This window comes from Choristoneura fumiferana, chromosome 3 (genome assembly GCF_025370935.1).
Source record: "Choristoneura fumiferana chromosome 3, NRCan_CFum_1, whole genome shotgun sequence".
NCBI classification, from domain to species: Eukaryota; Metazoa; Arthropoda; class Insecta; order Lepidoptera; family Tortricidae; genus Choristoneura; species Choristoneura fumiferana.
The window spans coordinates 3,327,868-3,351,286 of NC_133474.1; the positions used below are offsets into that span (position 1 = coordinate 3,327,868).

The 23,419-nt window shown below is 37.1% G+C and overlaps 1 protein-coding gene and 1 long non-coding RNA gene across 4 annotated transcripts in view; one reads left to right on the top strand and one right to left on the bottom strand.

Moving 5' to 3' along the window:
• Positions 1 to 7,750: 7,750 nt before the first annotated feature.
• LOC141426382 (E3 ubiquitin-protein ligase TRIM45) overlaps positions 7,751 to 23,419 on the top strand; it is a 29,250-nt gene continuing 13,581 nt past the window's right edge. The window contains exons 1-4 of one of the 3 annotated variants that reach the window (XM_074085247.1): positions 7,751 to 7,966; positions 11,074 to 11,280; positions 12,282 to 12,441; positions 22,539 to 22,666. In XM_074085247.1, coding sequence (XP_073941348.1) covers positions 11,110 to 11,280; positions 12,282 to 12,441; positions 22,539 to 22,666 — 459 coding nt within the window. In that variant the 5' untranslated portion in view covers positions 7,751 to 7,966; positions 11,074 to 11,109. Of the gene's footprint in view, positions 7,967 to 10,389; positions 11,281 to 12,281; positions 12,442 to 22,538; positions 22,667 to 23,419 lie in introns of those variants that run through there. The other 2 variants (XM_074085248.1, XM_074085246.1) reach the window with 2 other exon arrangements.
• LOC141426173 (uncharacterized) lies at positions 17,151 to 18,533 on the bottom strand. Its single transcript, XR_012451202.1, has 2 exons — positions 17,980 to 18,533; positions 17,151 to 17,192 (listed from the first exon to the last, which is right to left on the bottom strand). It is a non-coding gene; the product is annotated as an uncharacterized lncRNA (long non-coding RNA).

Below are 23,419 nucleotides of genomic sequence, written 5' to 3' on the forward strand. Positions count from 1 at the left end.
TTAAAAACTAGATATTGTAATCTCGACATCAAGAAAATGATCTGCTTCACTAAATCAGCTCGGTATTGGAATCGACTCCGCTTATCAACTCCGATTTAATTATTGAATTTGGGTCTTTCAAGCGATCATTATTTGTCAGTAGCGAAGGCTAAGCGATTCCGTTCCGATCTGACTCGGTCCAGATCGGCTTGGACCCGTGTCACTTGGATTTTACTGGCGGTGTTTATACTTAGGAAACTTACTCAATACTCGCCAGAAAACCTTGCAGGGCGTCATGAACCGAGTTATGTAACTGTAACATCCTTTTGAAATGTACATGATTTTACAGTGAAATAAATAAATTCAAAATTCAAATTCAAATTCAAATGATTTATTCAGTAAATAGGCCGCAATGGGCACTTTTAAACGTCATTTTTTAAACTACCAGCGCTTTCGGAAAGACCATCATTGCCAAGAAGAATGCGCCGCAAGAAACTTGGCAGAAAGTCATTTTTTCATAAAAATATATTTACAAATAAAATACTTAAAAACTATATTATACAAAAAAAGAAAAAAATACAAAAATAATAATAAAAGAAATACAGGGATGTATGGGGTCCTTAGTTACAATACTAAACACTAACTATATCTAAACTATATCTACGTTCAGTGGAAGTGTAGAATGCTTCCACCGTCATAAATTTTAAAATAATAATAACAATAATTTAGTTCTGAAATATACATTTCAGGTCAAGTAACCATTAAGCTTTTGGATTTCGAAGGCAAGTTCACGTCTGCCGCCCCCAAAGTTAGCTCACACGCACTCATGTCATGCTCTGAAAGCAGAGCGGTACCGAGGGCATGGTATTGCTTCCGTTCCCATAAGCTCTATGGGATCGTCTTGGGAACTTCGACGTCGCGAGCCTGTGACTAGAATTTAAACTAAAAATATAAAAGTTTAAAATCCATAAGCTTAACAATATACAGCCTTAAACAAAACAAGGGGATGTATAAAGTCCCTGAGTTAATAATAAAATTATTATACAGCAAGGGGATGTATAAGTCCCTATGTTAATAATAAAATTCCTAATCTAAATAATTCAGAGATGTATATAGTCTCTAAAATAAATAAATAAATAAAATATGTTATTCGATCAGATTATGACGATGTTATCGAACAAAAGCTAAGTGAGTGTTGAATGGAAAGTGGTGAGTGGGGAATGTTACCCAACTACGGCAATGAGGGTTTATCGACAGACGAACTATCGCTAGATGGCGTTAGTAACGTGAGGTCCGATTGAAATTTCTTTCACACTTGTGATTGGATGAAATAAATATCTAAATGAGCCAATCGCAAGCAAGATTGAAACGTCAAATGGACCTCATGATACTAACGCCATCTAGCGACATTTCGCTTATCGAAAAACCCTCATTAAGACGCCGAGCAATATGAAAATAAAAACTTTCAAGAAATATTCTACTCAAGGATTAAATACCGATAAGGTCATCTTCAACGTTGATAGGTATTGGCTAACTAAATCATTGACAATATCGTAGAAGGTAAATTTATTTTCAAAATTTATTTTAAGGCAGTAAACGATGCAACATTTATTGATCCTGATAGAGCAACGCTGACAGAATGACAAACATTTTTAAATTGAAAATACAAACTGAAATATAGATGCACAGAAAAACCAGAAAAATAAGACCAGCACTAGGAATCCAATCTTAAACATTTTTAAGCAAAATATAGTTCAATCCGTATTTTTTTTGATAAAGTAAAATCGGTTAATCCATACTAATATTATAAATGCGAAAGTAACTCTGTCTGTCTGTCTGTCTGTCTGTCTGTCTGTCTGTCTGTTACGCTTTCACGCCTAAACCGCTGAACCGATTTGGATGAAATTTGGTACAGAGATAGAATAGACCTTGGGAAAGAACATAGGCTACCTTTTATCGCGAAAAAAAGGTTTAAAGGGGTTGAAATAGGGGATGAAACTTAATATGGTGGAAGTTCGTCGCCGTCGAAGATAAAACTATGAAACTTGGCATTTAGGCACTTAATCCATACTATCCATACTAATATTATAAATGCGAAAGTAACTCTGTCTGTCTGTCTGTCTGTCTGTCTGTCTGTCTGTCTGTCTGTCTGTTACGCTTTCACGCCTAAACCGCTGAACCGATTTGGATGAAATTTGGTACAGAGATAGAATAGACCTTGGGAAAGAACATAGGCTACCTTTTATCGCGAAAAAAAGGTTTAAAGGTTATTTTGCTGTATATGTGTGTCTTCTGTGTAAGTGAATAAATGTCTTCTTTCTTTCTTTCTTTCTTTCTTAAAGGGGTTGAAATAGGGGATGAAACTTAATATGGTGGAAGTTCGTCGCCGTCGAAGATAAAACTATGAAACTTGGCATTTAGGCACTTAATAAGAAATAAATCGATATTTTGTTTGAGCTTTTTTAAATATCGACCTGTGAGGGGATGAAATAGGGGTGGAAAGTTTATATGGAAGGTCGTCATTATCGAAGATAAATCGATGAATCTTTATTAAACTAGCCATTTGGGCACGTGATAAGAGGTAAATAGATGTTTGTTCACGCGTTTTTAAAATTCTCCCTGTGAGGGGGTGAAATAGGGGATGAAAGTTTATATGGAAGTTCGTCATTGTCGAAGATAAATCGATGGTTCTTTGTGAAACTTGGCATTTGGACATTATAAGAAATAAATAGATAATTGTTCAAGCGTTTTTGAAATTTTTACCGGCGAGGGGATGTTAGCAGAGGAGATGATGCAGTGTTAGCAGTGCCCTTTAAACTCATAGCAAAATGTACGCAAAGTGGGGTTATTATAGATGGCTTATTGAGACATAGACAGTCAGACATGAAAAATCATGATTTTCAGATTTTAGCTTTTGATTGCCTTGACTTAGAAGTTTGATTTTTCACAGCTTTCGGGACTATTGACCATAGTTTAGGGTTTTAATCTCAATTCGATACCGATACAATAAATGATTGATTGATTGATTGATTGATACTCCGCGCGTTTACGAGATAGAGGATCTTGACAGAAAGACGGACGGACGGACAGCAAAGTGATCCTATAAGGGTTCCATTTTTTTCTTTTGAGCTACGGAACCCAAAAAAACATTTTTTCCGGCGCTTTTAAAATTTCGAGCTATTTACCTACTTGAAAATATGGGGATGAAAGTTCTTAAGGAATTACAAACAAATTTACTATAAGTGTGTTAATCGGAAATATGTGTAGCTATGCTTAGTAAAAATGCCGTTTTAATTATAATCCTACCCTCCTAACTTACAATAAAGGACGTAAGGTGTCAAGAGTTCACTATGAAGGATAATAATTAGTCATTTTGTGTTGCTACCAACACAAAATGTAACAACGTAAAATCCACGTCGTATTGCTAAAATGTGGCCACCCGCAAAATATTTATGTTTTACCAAAGAACATGGCTGTATGGATGATGGAAGAACAAAACAAATAGTTTATATTTATAGCAATGTATAAAAATAGGTTATTATCAGTAAACTGTGGAAGTTTCTATGTGCTATTATTGGCAGAATAGGTATCCTAAATAAATTAAATACTTCCCAAAGTTATTATTCCACGCGGACGAAGTCGCGGGCAAAAGCTAGTAAATTTAATAACTTAGACTTTTTTCTCGAAGTAGGCAACATTAATAAAAAGCTTTAAGGCGTTTTTCACGTAGTATTAACTACGGACAAGTTTGCACGCTCACGCACAACAGAAATATCAGAATAAGCCCAGGGTTTAAAAATACTTCTTTTCAACAGCAGCATTCATTCGACTGAGTACCTATGAAAGTCAATCAGAGTTGATTGCATAATTGCATATTATGAGTTCAATATTAATTGATTGATGGCCATAAAATAATGGCCTAAAAGTTAAAGAAATACTTACTTGATTAAAATTAGCACCTTTATTTCAGGGTTTAAGAAAGTTTAAGTACGGTACGGGGCTTTATTGCTACAGAGCGATCTCCTTCAAGCAACCTCCAATAATGTGAGCATTGCTCAAGATTGAATCCACTATAAAAATAGTTCAAATCAAAGTCTTCAAAGCACCTCAATCAAGTCCCAAAACATCTTAATTTCATCACCATCAGCTAGAAGACGTCTACTGTTAAACAAAGGCCCCATAGAACGCCACAATAAACGACAACTCGCCATTTGCATCCACCGGTTGCCCGCAACTCTCGCGATACCATCAGTCTGTTCTTCGAGAACAACAAGAACTTATCCTTCGAGCTATGTGTGACTTTAGTTCTTACATTCGGCGAATTTCCGTATTCTGGATTCTATCGCGAAAAAAACTCCGAACATAGCTCTCTCTATAGCTTGCCGAGGTGGTTTGACCTATGGCCTATCAAGCAGATAGTGGATTCAAACCCCGGCTCACACCTGAGTTTTTCGAAATTCATGTGCGATGAAATTACATTTGAAATTTATCACGAGCTTTACGCTGAAGGAAAACATCGTGAGGAAACCTGCTCAAACCTTCGAAGCAATTCAATGGTGTGTGCGAAGTTCCCAATCCTCTCTCCCATTCTGAGAGGAGGCCCAGCAGTGGGACGTATATAGGCTGGGATGATGATTTACCGTCGCCCATGGACACCTGCAACACCAGAGTCACAAGTGCGTTGCTGGCCTTTTAGGAGTACGCTCTTTTCTTGAAAACTTGAAGTTCATATCGGTCCGGGAATACCGCAGATTCCAGAGTTTTGCTGTGCGAGGCAGGAAATTGCGTCGCGTGACAATTTTTCCGAGAAGACACCAACAGTCAAGGACCACGTCTCAGAGCCATACTGTCATGACATCACTGGCAGCACACAGTGGCGAAGCTATCGTAGGGCCAGTGGTGCAGTGCACCAGGGCTCCGGAGCTAAAGGGGCCCTCTAACTTAAGCTTTGAAAAGAGAGAAGTATAAAAGAAAATGAGAAAAAAAAAATCTTGTGAGCAGGCTCGAGGGGATAAGTTCAACTCACTGTATCCTTATTCCTATTTATAATTTTGAAGGCCAATATAAGTTCAAGCTATGTACGTGGAAAGAGGGGGTGGGCCCAATTATTTCTCTATGCACCGGGGCCCTTGTCCACCTAGCTACACCACTGAGCACAAACTGGTAACTAAATAACTATATAATGACCTACTCAGAAAATGACTTAACTAGATCATGACCTACTCAGAAAATGACTTAACTTGATCATGACCTCATAGAAAATGACTTACCTAGATCATGACCTACTCAGAAAATGACTTAACTAGATCATGACCTACTCGGAAAATGACCTTTCTAGAACATGACCTACCAAGAAAATGACTTACCTATAACGTGACCTACTTCGAAAATGAATAACCAAGAATATGACGTAGGTCATCCAAAGGAATTTAATTAGGTATTTAACAATATTACTTAAATAGCTGACCCAATCCAATTTTTTGTATTTCAACATCAGCCACGCTTTTATAATACAAATAACAAATCAATTAATTACGGTTATGCTCCGGCACCGCAGTTCCGTGCGAACAAATAATCAAGCCGTCACGGCGGGCGGTGGACGCGTGCCTAGTAACATTTTAAAGAAAAAAAGAAATAATATATATATATATGTATATATGGTGGATCTAGGTGACATAATAGAATTTTGTGCCTTAAAGGCTGTAAATAGAGAATTACGAATGAGAGACTAGGTAGAAGAAGCCCGAAGTCGAAGGCTGAGGGCTTTAAATGAGTCGATGTTCGTAATGCCATTACCGCTCTTGCGATATTTTTGCCACCTAGAGGCCTTAGATGGGATACCTCAAGTGCCAGTAATTTCACGACACGCACTGTTTATCATTATTTATATTTTGTTATTTTGTATCATCACATTTGTGAGTAAATGTATAAAATTGTATTTAAGTGTAGGTTATTTGTATTGAATTGACGTAGCTCGGGAGCAAACCCAGCGTAGCCTCCATAGAGTACATTGTAGTAGCCTCCCTTGCCCCCCGTCACTCGGCAAGGTACCTTGCTGCTTGTGCTCGTGCTGGCTATGTGTACTTACTGCTGGACATCGAATTCATTAACGCCCTTAGGCCAAGAGAGTGTCGAACACGCCCAACATAGGGTTCCGTAGCCATTACGAAAAAATCAAGTACATTTTTTAAGGATTTCGTATTGTGTACGGAATCTTCCAAATTTAGGTATATTTTATACTTAGGCTGCTATTTACTCTTAAACTATACCTACTAATAATTCTCAAGCAATCTTAGCTGTTATAATTTCCTTAATAATTTGATATACCTAGGTAATAAATAGGTAGATACTTACTACCGTCCTGAATTTTTTCAATTTTTTTCACCGCTCGATTTTAATGAAAATTTTCACTTTAAAGTTGAATATTTCGCAAACGGATCACTGAATCGAATAATCGTCTTGGCAACCGACGAGAAAATCTATGGGAGGTACCCTAAAAAAATGTTTTTACTTTTTTTATTTTACCACTGTCAACGTGAGTGATATATATTCATGCCAAATTATAGCTTTCTAGTGCTAACGGTCTCTGAGCTTAGCCGCGGACAGACAGACAAACAGACGGACAGACATGGCAAAACTATAAGGGTTCTTAGTTAACTGCGAAACCCTAAAAAGGGCCTTGGGTTTTATTTAGGGGGTTGCAACCAAGTTATAGCCTGCATGTTACGACACTGTTTACGAGCAAGTGTGATGAAGAGTGACTTTTATGCTCTAGACGATTATGCCTCCCGCTGAGGTAAATCACAATTTTTTTTCTATTTGTACTAATTCTACCTTCTGTGGTTTTAATTATTATTGTATTTATTCAATGACGAACAACAAAAACATAAAACTAAATTGCACATATCGATACCTTGGGGCTCAAAGGGCGTAAAGGACATTTGGGCGTAATGGCACTCTCTATGGCATCTTATACAGTTTTCTTTCTCTATCGATCCATTTATATGGAAAACAAGCAAGGAAATTCGTTCAAAAATGTCTTTTACGACCTGTGCTGTTTTAGTCCCTAAACACAATTATTTTAAAAAATTTGGATATAAAGAACAAAAAATACTTTGTATAATCATCAAGGCAGTAAGTACAAAGTATGTTAAAAAACACCGGTATTAAAGCGACCCATATTTTTACACTCCTTTTATTGCCTCGAAAAAACTTTAAGACATACGGCGTTAAAGCTGTAATTTATTCAAGTGTCCTTTACGACCATCAAATATTTCACCGTTTATTTTGATTTTTAAAGACCGCAGCCTAATATAATCAAAAGTATGGAGTAATACGATTTTTTTACTCTTTGAAACGGCCTAATTTATTGCCATAAGAAGTTGAACTTTCCTATATGACCCATTGAAAGCAAAATTTGTGATAATGTTATCTTTACACCCTTGTGAACCAAAATAAGCCAAGTTTACTAAGTCTTAAAGTACATCTGATTTAATCCTTGTGTTTTCACCAGGGCGTATAGCGCACGTATCTAAACTACAAGAAATTCTAAGCTCTTCGTCAATAGAAGACTTTTATGTAACATTAGAAACAACAAAACTAAGTATATATTTTTTTATTTATTTTCTCCAAGTTTTTGCTTCTCCTGAAACGCTGTGTTTTGTGCTTTACGCCCTTTGAGCCCCAAGGTATCGATATAATACTGCTGTCCACAAATAATTCGTTATAAGGTAAATCATCTAGCGTTCGAAATTCAGTTTTGAAGCGACTACCGCCGAACGCGCCCGCGCGCGAAAAAATAGCACTGACATTCGTTTTCCCGCCAAATCCTTCCGGCCGCCATCGCGCATCGCGATTTGGGTCAACTGAGCAACCCGCGCTCTATTTATCACAACAAAAGAATTACATCTTAATATTTACAAAGCTATTAATAATGTTGACGGGAATTTATTTTTAGTTTTATTGTGTGCGTGATGTCTTTCCATTGGTAAATTTTGGTGTTGAGTTTAGCGGTTGCTTCCATTATAATTCAACAATTTATGAAACAAATAGATAAACAAAACGAATATTACTTAAACTCTCGTAAGACATATTGATAAATTTACTAAATTCACTTCCGATCCACCACCACAGTATAAAAGATCTTATATAATCGATAATCGTGTTTTTTTTTCATACAAATATCTGCTCTACATACCTACAGGTCATCTTGCAGTAACTACCCATAACTAAGGCCGTTGAAAGTTCGCAATTAATAATAATATACTTATAATTATATTATTCACTCAAATATATTAAATTTAAATAAGTGTTCATGTCAATAATCGATCTCTAACATCGATTATTCGTCTCTAAAATTACAAACTTTTTGATGTTAGATTATCCTCCTGCCTGAACCTCCTGAAATCAATTCAAATAGATCTAAAGCAACATCGGAGCTTTCATTACGCATTTCCTTAATTTTATAGCATTTTATACATCTGCGTTGCAGTTTGCACGTGCAGTTCAATTGCAAGCAAATTGCATAAGGAAATGAATTCATATGCAACCGGGAACAGCCACGGACTTTGTAAACATGTTGATGCTATTGGACATTTAGACATTGCAATGGTTGGGAGTCTAGGCAGTTTTCACAATCTAACTTAAAAGTAACACCTCTACCTACTAAATAAAAGCTTGTAATAAACCGGCAAAGCATAATGTACGCAGCGTGGAATCATTTTAAACGGTTATTGACAGAAATTAAAATTAAAATCAGACCTTTCTTGTTGGTTGTAATGTGATAATATATATTTGAATATAACTCCTCCTCCTCCTTGTTGGTGGTGGTATAATTGGCTCAGATTTCTATAGTTTTGATTAATTAATTATCAGAAGTTAAAGTAACTATAACAGAACTCCTTTCGTCTTTGACTTTAGTATACGATTATTTTATCTCACGTTGCCTTTATGCCTTAGATAATCTTACCTGCTTAAATTCTTTAGATTCTTGTGGAGAAGGTAGTTCTCCATCAGTTTTTACAAACACATAAGAAATAACGTATAACCTTATGACTTACAATAATTGTATGATAGCTCACTAAAGGTAATAATAAATTGTAACAACAATGCAAACTAATAACCGGCCAAGAGCGTGTCGGACACGCCCAAGATAGGGTTCCGTAGCCATTACAAAAAAATAAGTAATATTTTTCTAAGGATTTCGTATTGTGTACGGAATATTCCAAGTTTACGTATATTTTATACCTTATAGGCTGCTATTTGCTACTACTAATTCTCAAGCAATCTTATCCGTTATAATTTTCCTTGTAAATTTGATATACTTACTACTTACCATGCTGAACGTTTTCAAATTTTTCCACCCAACATTATAAATTTTAGAGGGGGCGGGGGACGCTCGACTTTAATGAAAATTTGCACTTTAAAGTTGAATATTTCGCAAACACATCACTGAATCGAGTAATAATTAAGGCAACCCCTCAATGGTTTTTAAAATACCTATCTAATGATACCCCACACTACAGGGTTAGTCGAGAAAAAAAATCACTCCCACCCCACTTCACGTCTCTGGGAGGTACCTACCCTAAGTTTTTTTTTATTGTTTTTTATTTTACCACTGTCAGCGTGACTGATATGTATAATCATGCTAAATTACAGCTTTCTAGTACAAACGGTCTCTGAGCATAGCCACGGACAGACATGGCGAAACTATAAAGGTTCCTAGTTTACCTACTACGGAACCCTAAAAACGAGTACCTAACAGCTTGAGACTATTTTCAGCTTTTTTTTAGTCAAGATCTACTGAGTAACAAATATTACATAAAATGGAGAGTACTAAAGTATTTAAAAAAAACATTACTTTTGCGTAAACAGTAGAGAGTATCGTTCTTTGATTGAATAATGTCTACGTACTTACCTTTTTGGTTTTAGACAAAAACTCTGCGTGACATTTGTCTTAAAACACCCCTCAAATTGTCAAGGAAATGAGGAATGACAGGGGCGGACGATCGCGACAAAAATAGCGCATAATTTACAATTTCAGATGACTAGTTAAATATTTCATCCTTACTATCTTTTTGAGTTGAGATTGTATCCGACTTTTATGCCATCCGTTTAGCAGAAAACAATGAGGTTATTACGTTTCTTTTTCATTTCTGAACTGGAAATGGTCCTTATTTCACTTTAATAAAGCATACAAACTTACATCACCAAAGCAAACTGTGAATCTATCTACTTAGGTTGAGGCAAGGTTAGATGTAGGATTATTTGATAGTTCCTAAATCCATACATTATATACTTGTAGAGCCTTACTTAGGTATTTACTTGCTAGCCCAGACTAAATTCAGCCGCTCGGAGGAAGCCGAGTTAAACAACAAAAAAAAAAACAAAAAAAAGCAACATACCTATAAGATTTTTTTCCAAAATAGAAGACGAAAATAAATAATTGAGGGATAAAAATGTGAATTCGATTTCGGGTGCCTCCTATAGGTATGGGTTTACATTACACACAGTTTAAAATATTGTTAAGGTAGGTCCTTCGAAAGAATTTATAACATGCCGTCTGTAGCAGAAAACTATATTCATAAAACATGATATTTTAAACTTTTGCTAATTGAAATTCACGAAATTTTACCAACAATTTCAAATCCGTATCACACGTAGGTACCTACTGCATAAATCAAAGTCGATAAAAACAAAGCAGTCGTCGTCGAATAGTTAGAGGCACGCCGGTTCATTCAGTATACTTAAAACGCGCTGCTAGCTAGCACGCACACGTAACCATGAGCTATTTTTATGAAAATATACTAATTGAACAATAAAAAGTTATTTAACAACGGTTAAATAAGTGTACCTACTTCGAATAATTTCATTCCAACTTAAATAAAACAAAATACAAATTCTCTACAAAATGTAGTCATTAAAAATTTTGTTATTTTTGCGTCTTAAAAAAATACAACTTTATGATAAGTAAAAACAAAAAAAAAATACTGTCGCTATGTTTTAACATTTGTGGGTTTAACCGTGTGCCTCACTTTTTCCTACGTATTTGTCAACTTGGTTCAAAACTTTTTAACGTTGGTTTTTAAAACACAGTGTCTAGATTGTTTCGAAGTCTTAAGTAGGGCTAAAATGGAAGTGGACCGCATTCTTTACATTTTCGGCAGTTTCACTAGAAAAAAAGATAAACGTAAATCCTTCGATCAATCGTCAATCAGTGCGGGCAACAGTCCGCTCCGGCGGCCAGCCAGCACCAGCATTGCACCGCGGACCTCGGCTTATGAAGAAGTCATAGAAGTTAAGGTACGTGAACTTATATAAACATATTAGGGTTCCGGAGCCAAAATGGCAAAAACGGAACCCTTATAGTTTCGCCATGTCTGTCTGTCTGTCCGCGGCTTTGCTCAGGGACTATCAATGCTAGAAAGCTGTAATTTTGCACGGATATAATATGTTAATTATGCCGACAAAATGGTATGTACAATAAAAAAAAAATTTTTTATATATGGTACCTCCCATAGACGTAAAGTGGGGGTGATTTAGAAAAATATTACTTAATTGACCCTATTTTGGGCGTGTCCGACACGCTCTTGGCCAGTTTTTTTTAAATTAAGAACGCTGTTATGTTAACCGACAGTGGTAGGCCAGCAAACACCAACATAACGCTTAGAACGTTGGCTTACGAAGAGAAAAACGATTAGGTAACTATTTTCTGTGGTAGCGCATCGCTTTAATTTTGTTTTTTCGTTTTATTTTATTTTGTGATTTTTTTTTAAATCTTTATATTGGCTAATGCCAATAGCCATTTAGCCCTATGGTAATCCATAGGGCTAAATAGTAATATTTTCCTTCAAGTTTTTTTGACTATATATTTGTAATAGACAATAATTAGTTGAAGCAATTAAACTTGATTGGTTCAAACGTTAGGATTACTAGATTGTATACGAATATCCCAGTTTTTCACTTTTCGAAGAAAGAACGCGAGCGCAGCTTGCGTAGATATTGCAGCTATGTAGGAGGCTCAGGCATATTAAACTGCTAGGCATGACAGACAGACTGCGCTGGCTGGTCGATGAACTTACAGCGATGAACTACAGCGGATTAGTGAATGAAACTTAACGATAGTTTGTCGGTCTTCGTACAGCCGAGAAAACTCAATCACGCCAACCAGGGTGGTGCCTTGTCATAATGAAATTTGCTATGATTTCTTTGACACATATATGGGTTGTCAACATAATATTAGTAGCACAAACCCTGGTAGGTGATTAAGTTACCTCCATAATACATGAACTTGTTTTCTTTAGGAACGCAAGCGGCATGAGATAAAGCAGTGGAACTGCCGACTGTGCCGCAAGGAGTTGGCCGAGCCCCGTCTGCTGGCCTGTCTGCACAGCTTCTGCACGCGCTGCCTGCAGGGATTACATCAGGAAGGGGAGGCAGAGGTGTGGAGCGAAGTCGATGGAGGTAAGAGCTTAAATATGGGAAAAAACGCAAGTGGCATGAGATAAAACAGTGGAACTGCCGACTGTGCCGCAAGGAGTTGGCGGAGCCCGTCTGCTAGCCTGTCTGCACAACTTCCGCACGCGCTGCCTGCAGGGATTAAATCAGCTAGGGCAGGCGGAGGTGTGGAGCGAAGTCGATGGAGGTAAGAGCTTAATTATGGGAAGGAACGCAAGTGGCATGAGATAAAACAGTGGAGCTGACGGCTATGTCGCTACAGCTTTTTCACGCGATGCCTGAAGGGACTGCAACAAAAAGTAGAGGCGGACATGTTCATAGGCTAACGAGGTTCATAGGGTAAAGAGAAAGATTATGGGAACGAAGAATGTAAATGGCATGAGATAAAGCAATGGAACTGCCTAAATAAAAGCCTCGGTAATTACACATTTTATTTAAAAGACTGACGAGATGGAAAGGCCAATTAAAGTCCTGATTTCACTCAAATGGAATTTCGATTCCACGTTTGTTAACATTTATATTATAACTAGCGAAGCGAGCGATACAATGAAGCACTTGGCATCATTGCCATAAAACAAGAAATAATGACTAGTTCCCTATCTCACGGGGGTTTTGAAAATTCCATTGTTAGTTTGGAACCTTATTCCAAATTTCATTTTAGTTTTGGCTATACTAAAAATCGGACAGGATAAACAAGTTAAGTTGGTAGTTATATCAACAATTTTGCAGGTGGTAGGACCTTGTGCAATGCTAATCCAGACGTGAAGCAGCAGTGATTGCATTGTTGTGTTTCGGCGTGGACAGTAAGACAGCCGGTGAAATTACTGAAAAGAAAGAAAGAAAGAAAGAAAATGCGTTTATTGCCAACAATTAGGTAGGTATATAATGCATATTACACAAGAAGGGTACCTACTCTAAAAATTAAGTTAACTTACTAACTATATGCGGGTTCTATAAAAGTTCGTGAGACCTGCTTTCTAATGTACTGGCACTTGAGGTATCCCATCTTAGGCCTCTAGGTTGGCAACGCATCTGTAATACCCCTGGTGTTGCAGATGTTTATGGGCGGTGGTGATCTCTTACCATCAGGAGACCCACTTGCTCGTTTTCCATCCAGTCGAATAAAAAAAAACATAGGTACGAATTAGTGCAATTAGGGCCGATCGTGAAATCCGCCAGATCACGAAATTCCTGCGGGCATATCGTGAAAGGCGTCATTTCATGAATTGGTTAAGGGACATCCGCCGTATCGTTCAAAACTTACCGTTTAACGATTTGACTAGTGACGTTTAGGCAGATCATGAAATTCCTAGGCATATCATGAAACGCCGATATCGGCACCGTCACTTCGCTGGCCGCTGCCGCGGCAGCTTCGCTCGTCGTACCTAATATTATTCTTTTTTTCGGCATAAGTATGACGATGCGCCCGGTATAGAGCTAGGAATATCGACGAATGCGTTGCTCTAATCGACCTGCCGTGTATTGTTTCTCAGGCACATCGTGATCAGCCTGGCCAACTTTTAGGCATATCATGAAATGGCGCCATTTCACGATATGCCTAGGAATTTCGTGATCTGGCGGATTTTACGATCGGCCGCCGACACATAGATGTATGAACAAATTCAAAAATTTCATCAACAAAACGTAGACAAGCTATTGCTCAAAACCGAATCATTAAAAACGAATTGTTAAGTCTGCATAACTACAGCCAAATTATTATGACACCTTTCATAATGGCTGCTCCGTAGTTCAACCCTCAGATAGTATCTGTCCAATAGTTCTTCTTACACTGGTAGATTCATAATGTTAATAAAAGATGCTTATAGCGCCCTAGTGACCAATAGCCGCTTAAGAGCATCTGGAAAAGCTATTAAATAATTACGAGCTTCGTGTATACAAATACGACGATCGTTGAGAGTCCAGTGAAAGCAGTGAAGTGTTTTAATGGATAACTAAGCACTTGAGTGTACATACTTATCATTGACTTTTCGTGTGTTTTTGTTGGCACTCATCTCTGTGATAATTAAACCAGTTCGAACGTTGACTGGCAATTTTGTTGATGTTTACACGTAAATGTTAATAGCGCATGGAGGGTTCCGTATATCTCTAAATTATAAGAAAAACTCTTCGTAATTTACAGCCACTAACAGACAAATTACAAAGTTTATTATAACAATTTGTATTATTTTCAGTTTATTATGTATCGTTCTGAGTGTCAGATTAGTGTTTAAACGTTATGGAGATAGAACAAAAACACTACGTTGTTTGTATGAGGACCCCCCCCCCCTTTTTTTTCTACCTGTAAACAATTCTTTTACCAATATCAATTGTTCTTTTTAAAATCGCTATACTCTTAACAGAGTTTGTCATCAGATTAGGATCGGTCGTCATGAAGGTGTGGACCTGTGTGTGTGACTTTCTAGTGGTTACAGCGACCCGGCACCCGACCAGCACCGCCTCGCCTCGAGCGGTTACTATTCTTCATGTGGATTTGTATGGGTAAGCGCTCAAACATCAACTCCGTAGCGTCACCGGATCGTCTCACTCGTGAGGTTGCCACGCGCGGACGGCGAGTGGACCACTCGGTGATAGCCCGCTGCTCGCCGCCATAGTGACTACTAGGATATTCGTGGACCACGCGAGGTCCACTCGTTGTCAACGCGCCGTCCGCGTCGACAACGAGTGGACGCCGAAAGTCGAGGTGGTACTGGTCGGGTGCCGGGTGGGTCTATTGAGCTGTGACCTTTACCCTCCACACCTGTGAACCTGTCTGAAGTGCGTAGTTGGCAATAAAGTGCTCTGCCCACTCTCACATCAAGTAACTTAGTCATCTTTTACGACACATGGAAAGCAGCGCCAGATGTAGCCGTCGCTCGATTAAGGTATAGAGCAAGTATACCGGGTGTGGCCTGTAATACGAGCAAAAAATTAAAACGTAGATCGTCCTCGTCAAACTGACCAACATTAGTTCAGCGACTTTTAAAAATAATGGAGTCTTTGAAATTTCCTTTTTTCATACAAATTAAATAACGCTATCAATGTACGCCATCCTAGAACACAACTGACGTCGCCTGTCATGCTACGAGTACAAACATCAAGCATTTTGCTTTACATTGCTTCTTCGAATAAACTTAAGTGTAATAAAAATTAAAAAAAACTAATTATTTTTAAAAGTCGCTGAACTAATGTAGTTCAGTTTGACAAGTATGATCTATGCTTTAATTATTTGCTCATATTACGGGCCACACCCGGTATAGAGCAGAATTATCTACACTGATTTGAGCGCCATCATAATTTTATTTTGCACTGGAAACTGGAAAGCAGCCCATCGTCATCTGGCGCCTAAAGCGACCGCCCCTCTTGCTCTACCCCCGGGGCCAGCGTTGACGGGAAGAGTTATTTATTTATCAATAATAAATAACAGCATTACACTAAAAAAACCAATGCGCTGTAAAATTTTGCTATACATACAAAAAACACAAAAAGGCATACAATTAGGGATTTACTTTTTCCTAAAGCAACGGAAAACCACACCCTCCAGTCTGAAGTCGGAATGCAGGAACATCTGCTGGTGTTTAGGGCGAAAATTATTAGCCCTGTCTTTTTAGAGTCTGTCCTATTGTAGAGCACGGCACGTACTTTGTCCTCTTGCCGACGAAAATTACATGCCGCAAAGAGGTCGTCGGTGAAGCCCTACGAACAGCGACCTAGCTTCCTGTCCGCAATAAGATTAGCGGCTACATAGGTACGTATTCTTCACCGCCGGTATCAGTACAGTAGCATTGATTGGTCGAGCGCCACTACATATACTGTTCAAGTAGATAAGTCATATATTCATCAATATTTCCAGACCTGAGGTCTTAGCGTGTATTCCGCGGGATTAAAATTTGTGATTTAGTCCAGCTCAACGTCATTTGCGTTTGGTCAAACGACACACAATTTTATGGATATGCAAATACAATAATATACAGGGTGATCAATCCAAATGGAGAAGTCATAAAGTATGAGAGCTAGCGTAATCCGTCGATTTTAGATTCAATAAAAAAATCTCCAAAAATTGCGTTAAGTACGTATTACTTGAACGCCCCCAAAACTACTGTTTGTATGTGATAGGTCCATAGTCCGAATCGGAATTCCGAGTGTACCTGTCTATATGGCGCGGCTGCACCATTTCAAAACATAAGGGACATTAAGCTAATTTTACAGGAGAGAGAAAAAACATGTTTTGTCTCAGCCGTACGAAATTTTGCAATATTCGTTCCAAAAGTGATACTTTCTCGGTTTATTAGATTAAGCCGAATATCCAGGTATATATATATGCACTTAATTTCCTATATTGCATGTTTTATGTGCCATACTAGGTTTTGAAATTAAACTCAAATAAAAACTTATAGTGAACCGATCAATTTCAAAACCCAGTATGTGTTGTCACTTTGTCATGATCTAGAGGCTAAAAAGACTAAAAATCATAAGTTTTAATACTCTTCAATTTAAATAAAAAAAACAGTCAGCTAAGTAGTTGTTCATTACAATAATTTATTATAAAAAATAAAAATTACGGCACCAAGTCTTAATTTTTTTACTTTATATTATCCAACTACCTATTAATTACCATAATTACCATTACTATTATTGATTACTGAATGGGAGATTGATCCAAATATTTTTTCGGGAATGGGGTATCAGTGGTACTAGTTTAGAAGCGGATTCAGGAGCGGAAACAACAGGTTGACTTTCATTTTCTTCTGGAAACATTTCTGGAGAAGGAATAGGGGGCTCACTTTAATTTTCTTGCGGAAGTATATATATCATAATAGCAAGATGGTTCTATTAGTAGAAGCAAAGATGAGCAAATAAGCGACGAGGTAGTATTTTGAACGTTAGTCGTTATTAATGAGATGAAAAAATAACATAAAATAGCAAAAACTAATACCGAAATAACATGAAATGCTAAATCGCACAGACATAAAACATAACACAAATGCTCAAGCTCAATAAAACCATGAGACACATACTCCCACGCTCAATAATAATACAGTATGATTACTTCCGATTTGGCACTCGGCAATTCTCGGCATACCTACATCGAGAGAGATCTGAAGTGCAATAGGTACTTAGGCAGAGGTGTTGTTATTAATTACATGAAATAGGTTTGGGTATTTTATGTGATTAAATTCTGGGTTTTTAAATAAGTATCCTATGAAAAACACGAACATTTACGGTTAAAACTGAGACGTCCCGAGTATTAAAGTAGAAATAATCTTACTGTATGAAGCGTAATACATAATTAAATATCCAAACATTTTGCAAAACATGTGTGTTTGTATGTTTGTGTGTTTGTTGGTATGTTTGTCCGTCTTTCACGTCGAAACGGAGCGACGGATCGACTTGATTTCAGGCATAGAGATAGTTTATGGGCCAGAGAGTGACATAGGCTTCTTTTTATCCCGGAAAAATGCACAGTTCCCGAGGGAACAGCGCGCGGTAACCGGATTCCACGCGGGCGAAAGCTAGTATTATATACATTTACTTACACGTGCTTACACAAAATGGTTGTTGTCTAAATTCAAAGCGTTGTTCACTATACGCTTGGTGCGATTGCCTTATTTCATTCATTTATTAGCCAAATTACGCTACGTTTTAGCAAAATTTTAACGTTACACGTGCATACAAACTCAATCTTGGCTGGCAACTGCGCGTTTAAATGAGTTCGAACAGCTCCAGCGCAATAGCATGAAGTTAGCGCGGGAGCACAGTGCTGCCAACAACGCGTCAAAATGAATAAAGAACAACGTACCTATAACATTTGACTTACAAAAACTAGTAACTTCAACTAACAAACACATACTACTTTCCAAAAAGTTACAATTAAACTCGTTTGACCATATCAAAACCTAGTAAGTCTCTCTGACTTTTTCAAAACCTAGTAAGTGCATGTCCCATACTAGGTTTTTGAAATGGTTTTGTGCCATACTAGGTTTTGAAATGGTCAAGCCAGTTTTTTTCTGCACTTACTAGGTTTTGGAGTACTCGTATCTCTGAAGTTGAGCGAGATAGGCCTCTAAATGTTTTTGTATCTTGTAGGCACTTGCTAGAAACCACGTTTAAAGCAAAAATCGCAAAATTGAGTTTTTGAGACTTACTAGGTTTTGAAATGGTGCAGCCGGGCGGCCTTTATAGTATTGCAGATCGCACTGTACTCATAGGTAGTCTCTAGCTAGAGACATGTAAAGACAGTGCCGGTTTTAGCACTTCCAGCGCCCTGGGTGAGATTTCCACGGCAACCCCAAACTTTGGGAATTTTCTAGAAGGTATAGGCTTCAGGCGCCCCTTTAAGTCCAGCTCCCTGGGCGGTTGCCCCACCGCGCCCTACCCTAAAGCCACTACTGTGTAAAGACATCCACTATCTAGACATCGACTCGCATAAAACATGCAATTTAATTCTGCAACACAAGTGCTTTTCAATCAGTTAGTGCACCATCTAAATGGACTTAAAATAAATGAGCTGTATGACTTATCATAATGATATAAAACAGACAAACACAGGCTGAACGTTTATTTGTGTTATGCTCCTTTGAAGATGTGAGTGGAGTTAAAGAAACGCTTAAAATAACAATGCACTTTTATAGATTCTTCGTATTCAGTTATTATTTCAAGCTGTTGACAGACAGCTTCAAGAAAAGTTTGTGAATTATAAACAACTAGCTTTATCCCGTGGCCGCGTTTCCGTAGGAGTATAAAAATTAGGTTGCTCTCTATCTTGGGGGAATTAAAAAAAAACAGAAATCAAATAAAGTTAATAGACGGGTAACTAATAAAATCTCGCAATAATTTTACAGAAAAAGAGTTAATTCTAAATGATAGAGCGTTACAAATATTATTTTTATAAAGTTATACAATATATTCTTTAGTCAACTAATTATATTAAGATTGTTTTTTGGTATCTTTTTTGTATTTTTTATTTCAATTCCAAATTTTTTACTTTTACGGTCATCCCGTAAAACCTAAATTGTAAATACAAACTGAAATATAGATGCACAGAAATCTTATCTTATTTTAGATGTCTTACTTTTCTGGTTTTTCTGTGCATCTATATTTCAGTTTGTATTTTCAACTAATTATAATTTAGTCTCATTTTACAAATTCGATTAAAATATAACAAAAGTACGGAAACCATTGCCTTAACAGGTATGTAGGTACGTACTCGCATTACTGCTCTGTGCCATTAGTACTCGTACCTACTTATGAAAAACGCGTACTGGTAGGATGGCATGTCGTACTTTGCTTTTCAACTTCATCCTCCTGAGTCCCAACTTTCTTTAACGCATGTACTTAGTCCTTAGACCTAGACGTACATCACTAGCATTATAGGTACCTACATTTAATTGACAAGATTTCATATTTCTAAGACTATAATTTGATTCGTTCTCTGTATTCTGTTTGGAAAGAGAAAAACGCTGATTATTTTAAAATTTCGCTACAACTAAAAATTAATTTATTACATTTTTTTTAAGATGTGCTTATTCTCAAAGGGCATAACTCCAAAACTACGACACAATAGATCCATTACGTTTGTCTAGTCTCTTAAAAAAAATCACGTAAATCTGACGTAGACGCTGCATAGAGACGTTGTCAAAATTATGACGGCTCCTTATTCTGGTGAAAATGGCAAAGGAAACATATCTATTCTGTCGTAGTGTTGGAAAATTCAGCCATATTTTTTCATTTTTTTGTACTTTTTTAAATATGGAGAAATCAATTATAATAAATATTTTCCCATGTTCAGGAGGCAAAACTCTTTCGATTCCTGTAGTAATTTACAGGTGTTAAAAAAATGAAATCTTGTCAATTGCTGTATACACGAGGATATAGAGTTTTTCTTTTTTACTTTATATAGGTACACTTAATTGCTGTAATGCGTAATAATAGTACGCATAACAAGATTACGTTCGATTAGTTGTATGCATTAATATTATTCGTTTTCAAAGCCGGCACATAAATTTTATTTCACATTAACTTGGACCCCTACTCCATGCCATTACTATTGCCGCCGACTGCACGCAGTAATGTACGTTTTTGATTAACGCAACTTGATATAAACAAGAGAAATGGATCTGTTTGTTTATCTAATTTTACTGTGGACGCATTTGTTTGCGTTGTCATACGGGTGGCAGCGGCTATTTATAGGACACATTAGCTATGTTCCGGTGTGAGAGAGTCGGTAATAGTTCTGAGGTACCGTAGATATACTCGTGTTGCTTACACCTTGGCAGTGCAGTTTACACTTCATTCAGTGGCAGAGCTTCTAGAAGCGGAGGTGGTCACGACCCTGTAAGATTGCCGTACGTTCCAGAACACGGGACATTTGGGAAATATTTAGCCTTTCTTCGACTACGTACTTATTAAAAAAAAACTTATTTAAAAAAATCTTTGAATGCAGTATTTGAATTCAAAATGAAGTGTTCGTTTAGTAAAATATTTAAGATAGGTACTTTCTCTATCTGAGCTTTCCCTTAATGTGACATAGCCGTGGGACACCCTGTATAATAATATATTAAGAGATTCATATATTAGGTATTCCTGTATTTACCAAATACCGTCATTCATTGTAATCGGACATTTCACCGTAATGACACATCGCCGACTATTCTCGACCTGATTATTATTAGCTAATGATTCACTCAAGGTCAGCCGTGTTCCGAATACGACGACGTTGCCAGCTGACTCAGGAATCGGAAGTCGTTCGTTACGATTTTATGCAACACTAGCTGTGCCCGCGACTTCGTCTGCAAAAAAAAAATTGTTATAGCGCTTTCCAGCGAGTATACGCAACGCAACGCGACTACGCGCGGCTACGCGTACAAGTCGCAATCCCAGACAAACACTGCATCAACTCAAAATAATACACCATTTTAACTTAGACCTTCCAGAAATTTGATTTAGGGCTAAATTAAAATGGTGTATTATTTTGAGTTGATGCGGTGTTGGTCTGGGAGTGCGAAGTATACGCGACTTTACGCAATTTTCTAGAATAAAAACCTCTGTTTTTACCCGACTACCCAAAGGAGGGTTATGTTTTTCGAGCGTATGTATGTATGTATGTATGTGGGTATGTATGTCCATTTCTTTGGTCCTCGCCGCAGCCTAAACGGCTAGACGGATTTTAACATATGAGGTATCATTGGATTTGTCATAACTGTCGGAGTGACATAGGCTATATAAAATTTCAATATGGCGTCTGCGAAAAAAAATATGGCGGAGGAATGAAAAAAAATGTTTTGTATTGTAACAATATGGGTATCAAATGAAAACTAATAATTAGCCCATTCTAAATATATATGGGTTATAATACTTTTAATCTACTATTTTCACAGAAATATCAAAAAAGTATAAAATAAAAAACATTAAATTTAAAAAATCCGACTGCCTTAAAAACTAAAGGACCCATTCAAATCGTAACCAGCCCAAAAAAACTTAGTAGGTAATGGGTCCCGACTGTAGAACCTTAAATGAGCTTCTTGACAGAGTTCTAGACCATTAGACTTATTTTCTTCCTTTTAGTTTTTTTCATAGACGTATATGCGGGATGAGGGAGGGGGGGGGGGGGTTCGTAGTTTTATCAATATGTATTTTCTTTCTTCCTTTTTACCATTTACGATTATGTAAGGTTGTCCTGTTGTTTTATGTTTTAGTGTTATTTGTGTCGAATTTTGACAAATAACTGTATTCATATTCTTTCATATTATACCGGGTGTGGCCTGTAATACGAGCAAAAAATTAAAACATAGATCGTCCTCGTCAAACTGAACAACATTAGTTCAGCGACTTTTAAAAATAATGGAGTCTTTGAAATTTCCTTTTTTCATACAAATTAAATAACGCTATCAATGTACGCCATCCTAGAACACAACTGACGTCGCCTGTCACGCTACAAACATTTAAAAGTCGCTGAACTAATGTTGTTCAGTTTGAGGAGTATGATCTATGTTTTAATTATTTGCTCATATTACAGGCCACACCAGCTATACTTCTGGGTAAAAGGTTCCACAATGCGCACCTCTCATAACGGCTCCAGTTTCACTGATCAGTTCCACCATACCCAGGTTCCATCCTCTTGGACCCTGGCGAGTCCTCGGGATCGGCAGGGTCGGGGTACGAGAGCGACCTCCGACACTCTAGCTCCGACACCAGCTGGGACCAGAAGAGGAAGTACGGGATATTCACCAGAAAAGTGGGTATAAATTGATTGTCTACTCAAGAGTATTTGACTAGTAATTCTAAGGCAGCTGTAAATAGAGACACTCAGAGAAGAAAGACTATGTATTGAATGGGGTAGGTGATAGAGATATCACAAAACAATATTACAAGACACAATATCAGTAACAATTTTTTTTTGATAAAAATGACATTTCTAATACAAGCTTTTTTGCTGACTGTAATTGCATTGACATCCAAACTACATTTACGTACCAAATTCTAAAACAAAATAAAGAATAAATAAATAAATAAAAAATAATATTAAAGTACATTCCTTTGTTTTATATTCTAATTTATATATATATGGTTATGTATATATAATAATACATATAGGTATAGTAGTTTAATTTTTTTTTAGGGGCTGTTTCACCATCCATTGATTAGTGTTAACTATTCGAACAAAACAAATAGAGACAGCATCACATTTAACCGTCAGTTAACACTAATCAATGAATGGTGAAACAACCCCTTAATCTCGTAGTATATTCGTTATTATTAGTTAATTACTTATTTGTTATATCTTGAAAGCATTGTATTGTAGCTTTCACAATTTTCGACTCACTTTTTATCGGTCCCCAACTGATTGCTCCTTTCATCCACTCAAAGGTTGATTGGTAGAGATCCCTTAAAGGGGTAAGTCCGCCTTTGTACAAGTATCTCAAATTTTGTCATTTGTATTTTGTTTCTTTTCTTTTGGACAATAAAGAGTTTACATACATACATACAA